This window comes from Pseudoliparis swirei, chromosome 4, assembly GCF_029220125.1.
Source record: "Pseudoliparis swirei isolate HS2019 ecotype Mariana Trench chromosome 4, NWPU_hadal_v1, whole genome shotgun sequence".
In the NCBI taxonomy this organism is placed as follows: Eukaryota; Metazoa; Chordata; class Actinopteri; order Perciformes; family Liparidae; genus Pseudoliparis; species Pseudoliparis swirei.
This window is the reverse complement of record NC_079391.1, coordinates 18,470,376-18,478,920: the sequence shown is the minus strand read 5'-3', so window position 1 is coordinate 18,478,920 and position 8,545 is coordinate 18,470,376. Positions and strand designations below refer to the sequence as shown.

Genomic DNA, 8,545 nt, shown 5'->3' with positions numbered 1-8,545 from the left:
AGCCAAGGAATACTGATGAAGATGAAGCGGACTTTGTGCAGACTCTCTTGCTTGGTGACTCTGGTGGTGGAGCTGAGCTGGATCAACGTGGGCCACGGCATGCACAGAGAGGGAGGAAGCAGGGTAAGTGTGGCGGATAGCCTTATGCCTTCAAGTGCATGTAATATATATCACGACAGCAACAACAGAGTGTGTTTTCTTTTGCAGTCAAAACAACTTCATTATCTAACTTTGTTCAGAGAGCAGAAATCTAATCACTGCATTGCTTCTATCTTCTTGATGATTTCACACACTTCCACAGTGTCCTGCTCTCACTCTGTTCCTCATTAGTGGGTCTATCCTCTGGTAGAAATTTGCAGAGGGAAAACCTCCCTGTTTTCTGTTGTTTCTCTGGTTTTGGTGGAGGCAGTCAGATAGCCGACCTGCCCCACCCTCCACTGCAACACACTGAATGCATCACAGGGCTCAGATTGTTGTCCAGAGGGGTAAAAAAGAAAATACTGGGCCGACATGTGCAATATTCATGACTGTCCTCTCTCTGACGTTTGTAGACCGACCATCCGATATCCTTTTTTTGGATTTCCCGCCTCAAAACTAAGCCTCTCCACAGAGAGTTCACACCCATGACTCTTAGAATAAACTCAACTAAAGGACTATGTATTTCACAACACACTGTATCTATATGTAATTATTAATATGTGATTTAATCTGTTTGATTGTGCTTCATGTCAACACGGGAGCTTTGCCCTTCTCATGGAGAGGGACAGGTGGTTGTATGGTTAACTCTACCACTGTTGCTTTCTCCCAAAGTGCATGCTTGTGGTTTTGATTGGCTCAGACCCACGTGCAGAGCTGCCGCTAGCCATGTTGGTGCCCTAAGCATAACTCCTCCATGATGCCCCCCCTGAGATAGGAAAAGGCAGTGGTGGTGGTGGTGGTGGGGGGGGGGGGGTGCTGAGCGATTAAACATCTCTCTTGTTCTGCCTGTTTTGTGCCTAATATTTCTAGACTGAAATAATATCGGCATTATAATTATTATAACTATGAGGATTTTTTTAGTTGCCTATTTTGTGGAGCCCCCTCAGGACTTGGTGCCCTACGCACAGCGCGTAGTGCGCGTTATGGGAGCGGCGGCGCTGCCCACGTGTGTCACATGTCCTGAGTTAGCATGTCATTCTTCTCGTGCATGTGAACGTGTCCTCTTTCAGGAGCAGAGTCGTGAGACTTCAGAATGAGCAGCGTTCAGAGGCACAGGGGCAGGCTCACAAATGCAGCTGTTGATAATTAGAAAAGAAAATATGTAGGATTCATCCTCTGGGAACAATGAATGTCTCTTCCTCATTTGATGGCAATCCCTGCAATAATTTCAGTCTGGACCAAAGTGGTTCATCCGTAGAGCCATGCTGCTTCATGCTGCTCACCTTCCAGAGGATTCTTTAGGCTTTTGATTATTGTCTTCTGCCTTCATTACCTTCGCATTGAAAATACGGAAGGTTATGTTTTGATCGCCGTGTATTTATTTATTTATTTGTATGCGTGTTATTCGCATAACAAAACAAGTTTTTAACCGAATCGCATGAAATTTGGTGGGATGATTGGTTATTATCCGGGGACCATTTGATTAGATTTTGGGGTCGATCGGGTCAAAGGTCAAGGTCATGGAAAGGTCAACATCTTCTTTTTACCATAGCGCGGTCAATTTTTATCCAATTGGCATGCAACTAATGCCAACATGTTCATAATTCAATGCCCGATCTTGTGATATGCGAAGGTATGCGCTCTACCGAGTGCCCGTTCTAGTTTCACCTGCATTAATCTTTACTAATGACACGCTTTTTGCGGAAGAAGCCGGAATGTACTTAGGCCATGAGTGGTTTTCAATAGTGGCATTACAGTTTTTATTTGCCTAAGAATCCCCAAAAAACAAGTGAAATTGGGATTAAAAATGAGAAGTTATGATGATTGACTGATCTCTGCAGATCATGAGGCAGTGGGAGAGGAAGGTGCGCTCAGCCTCCAGCCTGGATGAGCTGCTGAGGCTCGCAGACTTCCCAGACTGGAAGTTGTGGAAGTGTCGTCTGAGACTGCAGCAGCCGGAGACCCTCTCTTCTCCGCCGTCGGCGGGCTCCCACCGCTCAACGCGCTACGCTGCCGAATCTTACAGCCTGGAGATACTTAAAGGTCGGATAAAACATGCAGCGGCCTACATGTTTCCGGCGAGTCCGTGTGTTGTGGTGGTGACGAACATTGTGCTTCTCCCACTTAGCCATAGACGAAGAGTGGCAGCGGACTCAGTGCATGCCGAGGGAAACGTGCGTCGACGTCGCCAAGGAGCTGGGCACCGACCCCTCGATGTTCTTCAAGCCACCCTGCGTCTCCGTCCACAGGTTTGTTTGACATGAAGCAAGACCCAGACCTTTAACACCGAGCTCAATGCTCTCGCACCGCATCTGTGTCCTACTTCTAACACTCACGCTGACACGAGTTCCTCAGCAGTCATTCATGAATATGTCGACAGTCAGGGTGGACATTAAAAAGCTGGACTCCGTGGAGTCAAATACAACAACTTCCTGTGAGTTCATTTTCCTTTGCACGTCACTTTACCCAGATGTGAATTTGTTCTCCTACTGACAGGTGCAGTGGCTGCTGCAATCAAGAGGGCGTCACCTGCAGAAACACAACTACTGAGTATGTGAATAAAACTGTGAGTGACCAAATCTCAGATGATAAGTGTATACACCATGAAACCTTTTTATTTCATCTTTTTTCGATGGTTGAAAATATTTTGTGTGTGCTTGTGTGCGTGTGTATGTGTGTGTGTGTGTGTTTTTTTCTGTGCTTCTGTGCATTTCAGGTCCTACGTGTGATTCCATTTAAGTTTGTACCGGAGCCTGTTCTCATAAAAGTAGCTAACCATACAGAGTGCAGGTGCATGGAGCCTGCTATAATACGACGTAATGCTCAACCTCACAGGAGCAGTGGGTGAGTCCAATATGTCACCCAATCTCACTTCTCAAAGGAATTTGGTCTGATGTGTTTTAAATGCATTGTATGATCTGTTGCGATCCGTCTGGTTTCATGGCAGCTGCTCTCCGATGGGCCAGCTGTCAGACGCAAAGGACTCCAGGAGACTTTGTGCCAGTGGTTTGATTTGGGATTGTTCAACTGACAGATGCATCCCATACCCTTCCAGTTCACCAGGTGTGTGTGTGTGTGTGTGTCAACAACTGTTGAATGGATTGGCACATCATTGTGAACAGGAAAACGCTGCATATGTGAAAATGTTGTATCCAACACAACAAAACAGCAGCGTTGTCTTTGTGAGCATGTTTATGCGACAAGCAATCGATTCACATATAATCAACACAATCGGGAGCTAAGACAAAGTCCTCGCAGCAAGGAGGTTGGTGAATGGGTGGGTCTCATAACAAAGACTTTCCAAACTGATGTCGGCTGTGTTATACGACAGAGATTCAGCTAACAAGATGAAACATGATACGTGCATTTGCTTTGTGATTTAAATGCAACATTATTTCCCGCTGTTTAGAATTTCCACTCAGTTCATGGATGCCCGACTGTGAGATCGACGCCGAGCGCTGTGACTGTCTCCTTCGATCCGTACCGACTCCGCAGCCAAGATCAACCCAGCGCTGTCGGCTCAACTCCTCCATCTGTGCCCATAGACAACAACATTTTGAGCAAGCCTCCTGCAGGTAGGCCAGAGAGAAGCATTTAACCCTGAGCCCTATCCCTCGGGTAAAATCACAGAATCAATGTAGCCAAAATTAATCAGGAATAGCTCCTCAAACCTAAGGCTTACATGCATACATATATAGTCTCCTTTGAAAGGTAGGCAGCACATGAATATGAATCCATTGTAAGTAAACTATATTATCATTCCAGAGTAAATCGAAATTGTAGAACAAACGATTCATGGAGCTTTATGGAGTGTTTTTGCCATGTTGACTGTTTAGTGGAGGTTTCACTTAATAACGCCATGTTTTTCCTGAAAGCCACATTACAAATAACATTTAAAACAAATTATTGTTTTTCGTAAAAAATGGCTCATATCCAAGCCGATCTGTGTGGCCTCCGGTGGATTGGAAGTGTTATCCAAACTTTCTGAGCTCTGGTGTCTCATGTTCATGGGTATTTTATGCTCCTAAATTATCCGTCTTTTATTCACAGGTGCAAATGGCCCAATTAGTCCCCCGAGGAAATGCATTACGACAACCTGCTCGCCAAGGATGTTTGGAGGCAGAGAAAAAAGGCTCATAATTTATTTACAGTCCTATTTATGGCAATCACTTTTACTAATTAAGATGATATTAACTCACATTACCATGTTATTTTTTTTTTTTTTACATGCTTAGCCTATATTTTAATCCATATGTAAATGTAATGATTTCTACATTTGTTCTTTGTGCACTGAATATGTAGTTTATATTAAACGATTATTTAAATTTGTGATGAGATTATGGATTGTCGCCTACTGTAACTTCTGATGGAATATTCCACGAATTGTTAATCTTGATTTATTTCCTGTTAATCAAAACAACTAAGTACAGAGCACATGTGTATGATCCACAAACAAAACAAGTCAATTATTCAGAAAAAACATAACCTACATTTTCTGTTTTCTTGGATTTCATCTTTATACAGTCTATAAAAAGATATTCGCCCTTCTTGGACGATTTTTATGTTTTATTGTTTTACAACATGGAATCAAAATGTATGTAATGTATTTTTATGACTCTTATCTGATATAATAAGATACCTTAATGTCAAAGTAAAGATTTCTAAAGATTTGTAAACCTGATTAATTAATTTTATTATTATTATTATTAATAAGTATTCATCCTTTTTATTAGGAAATGCATGCATCCCTGGTGTAGTCGTTTTCTCTTGTCAGTTGACCACATAACTCATTAAATGGAGGCCACAAGGTTAAATATAGGCACCAAAAGGAAATCTTCTGGAAGATAGCCTGAGATAGTCTGCAAAAAACCTGAAGATGTGTTTTCCAGCAAAACAATGAGCGCAAACATAAAATTGTTGTGCCTTAAAAACCTGAATTTTCCTATGGCGGCTGAATCAGAGGTCGTAATCCAATACAGAATAAATATGTAAAGAAGGCTTTTCACTGACAATCCCCGTGCAACCTGTCAGCTTGAATGCTTTCGCTGAAAAGAAGAAAAGAGTCCACATGTCACACATGGCTGTGACTGCTGCTTAATACTGTCGCTAACACCTATTTTCTATTTGTCTTTCATTTAGATCACTTTGTAGAGATGTGTCTATTGATCATGTGTCAAAAAAGAGGACATTTATGTTTGAAGACAACACAAATTTTGACGCACAATTCAAAGACATTGTACAAGAAACTGATTTGGCTGACGAGATCTTCTGCATTGGATTCTATCCGTGGAGCAGATTAGTTTGGTCTTTGTTTGCCAGATGTTGGCAGAGAAGCTTGAAATCTATGCCTGCATGTGATTTGTAATTGATGATAGTATTTGAGCTTCCAGAGAAATACTCCAATCTTCTCTGGTGACATTTGAAAACCTGCAACAGATTTGTTGAAGTCGAAGTGGACGGTGAATACGGCTTCACATAAAATGGGTGCGTGCTTCGTAAATATGCGTAATTTACTGTTGCTTGGTGAATATATTGATATCCAGTCTAGTATTTCTCTTTTTTTTTCATTTGGCAATGCTGCTGATCTATAAAAGGAAAACATTAAAGGGCACTTTGCGTTCATCTTCCTTTTGTTGTCAGCAGCCCAGACTGGGGCCATTATATCTCTCCGCTCAATACATTAATAATGATGTTTGGGTACCATCAAAACAATATTAGTGCTCCTCTTTTGAGAAAGTCCCATCTCACTCATCCACTGATCCTCCCCTGAGACCAAAACATGTATATATATGTATATATCCCATAATGAAATGTTGATGGTAATTGATCCCTTCATATTCCAGATTATATGTGGTCACCAAATATCAAATAGGCCTAGAATTACAAGGAGTTTTGTCTCACCCTTGCTGCACTCTGTTACCTCCTGTCTCCTCACTATTCCCTACTGTTATTTAGAGGAGAAACCTGAGAACTTAACAGTTTCTTCACTTCACTTCAAAAATGTGTTTTTATTTGCCTAAATTCTAGAAACACAAAACAAACTTTTGCATAAAATCTGGCATCCTTTAACTGATGCGTCGCTGCATATCCTGGTGTGTTACTGCCCCCTGTAGATCAGCGGCAGAGTGTGAAACCACTGACGGGATGCCATGCATATGCACATCGTGGTACTAATGCACGAGATAAATACGAAAGGGGTAACACTCAAATACTAATCGTGCTACTAAAGGTCAGAGGCAAATAAAGAGTACCTTTAACTGAACAAATCATGTTCTTTAACAACCTGTGCCCCCTCACTCATGCTCAGTAATCCTGTTAATGTGCATTAATGCTGTCCGTCTGTATTTCCCATTCATTTCCTGTGTTTTGTTGAGTGCACAACATCCCAACATTAACCTTGTCAACACTGTTCCCTGTCTCCTGTTCCCACTACCAATCCCGTTTTCTCTTGTAGCTTTGACAGTCGTTTGAATACGATATACATGTCTCCCTTTCTCCCCTGTGTCCCACCTTTTTTGCCACATTCGGTTAATTTTTCCCCCACATTATACACTTGACCTCTGCTTTACTGACACAAATTTGCATATCTGTGGTTCCTTTCTTTAAAGCCCTCATTGCCAACTCATTCACCCTCTCATTCCCACCCATGCCTACTTGCACTGAAACCCACATGAAATCAACTTGACCTCCCTGATGAGTTGTTCTTGTGGCTGTGAAGAACATGGAACAGTATATCTTAACCGCTGTTTGAATAAAAAGACCTTACTGGGGCTGACGGTCCTGTTTAGTTTTTTCCACCCATCGTAGTGCAACCAGCACTGCCCCCATCTCCACTGTGTAGACCCTAGCCTATATTATTAGATGTTCTTCTGTTGATTCTTATTACTTCATCTGGTATTCCTTTATTTTCCTGATATTGTCTGCCCATGTCAACCGTGAATCAAACTCCCAGAAATGTAAATGTCCCAACCCTTTTCCATACACCCTTAGCTCCATCCCGTCCTTTATTTATTTTCCTCTGGTGAAAAAGACATTCTGCATTTTTTCTCTTGATAATCTAACGCCCCAATCATACCTCCACTACACCACCTCATCAATTGCTTTTTGTACTTTTCTGACTGCATGTTCCATGTTCCTTCCTTTTTTCCACAATGCCCCATCATCAGAAAAAGGAGACTTATTTATAGCCACTGGTACCTTTGTGAATATGTCTTTAATCTTAATAATGGAAAGTAGTGGACTACCATTATCAACTCTATTGATTTGACATGTCAGACCCAATATGTATATAAAGTTTTCTTCCAACCAGAAAATCCTTTACCAAGTTATAAACTCTCCTACCAATACCCAATGTGTAGGAGCCATTTTCTTATGTTTTTGTTACTTTGGACCTCCCACCACTAGGTGGGGCAAGTTTGCTTTAAGGTGTCGTTTGCCCCTACTTAATGAGGTGAAGTGGGAGGCCAGGTCAGGTGGCTGTTTGATGAGAGCTAACAGTTTTTGATTGTCGGAATGTGAGCCAGGTCTACGAAATTAATGATTGTTCATAAAACCACAGGAGAAATGATCGGGACTCTTGGTCTTACTAAAAACGCGTCTAAACCTTCGGCAATGAGCAGCCAGTAGTGGCCCACGTTAAACAGGTAACGGGGGCACGACACAATGTGTGCAGCCTCATTAACAAACCTTCCTTCCACATCATGTCAGGTGTAATCCCATTCCCTTCTGTCTCCTCCCATCCTCTTTGTTATTCATCATACCTCTCCCACAGTAGTAGTTCTTCCTATTTTATTGCATGAAAATGTCTCGCTACATCTTTTAGCTTGTCATAACCACTGGCTGTGTCTTTTCAACGCTCAGCCGTGATGCGCGCACAGGTGAGCACACTCACTAGCATGTAGTGCTTTAAGTGGTCGAAGACTTGAAAAGCACTATACAAGGACATTTACAATTTGACCATTTACCTGTCATTCATCCAATCTTAAACACTTCCATTTAAATCTTTTTACAGAACGCCACATTGTACTGTAAGCCTTGCAATCAGCACATCATGCTATTTTATGTCTATTTTGTCCTTGTATTCTTAATAGGCTATCCAAATCTAACCATGTGCATGGATTGTAGCATCACCATGCACCTGCTCTCCCCTTTCCTACACTTCCACCCATATGTCTGCCTTTTACAGTCCCCCATATGGAATATCTTGTTTGATGAATGTAGCACAACTTCCTCCTTCCCCATGGTCTCTTTATTAGCTTGTTACGGAATATCCAAGTATAGCAAAATCTTAAGTAGGTTTTAACCAAGTTTCCTATACATACAATACATTTGATTTTAAAGCCATTTCTTTAATGAAATGCTTGAATTCCTGGCTATTGACCGATAAGCTATCTGGCTTTCCATTGTC

At 41.8% G+C, this 8,545-nt stretch overlaps 1 protein-coding gene across 1 annotated transcript; it reads left to right on the top strand.

Annotated features, from left to right (window-relative positions):
- Positions 1-5,758, top strand: vegfd (vascular endothelial growth factor D). Its single transcript, XM_056412761.1, has 8 exons — positions 1-123; positions 1,980-2,181; positions 2,267-2,387; positions 2,635-2,704; positions 2,855-2,982; positions 3,086-3,201; positions 3,548-3,713; positions 4,189-5,758. Exons 1-8 carry the CDS (start codon positions 16-18, stop codon positions 4,205-4,207), a joined length of 930 nt encoding a protein of 309 aa, XP_056268736.1. The 5' UTR covers positions 1-15; the 3' UTR covers positions 4,208-5,758.
- Positions 5,759-8,545: the final 2,787 nt, after the last annotated feature.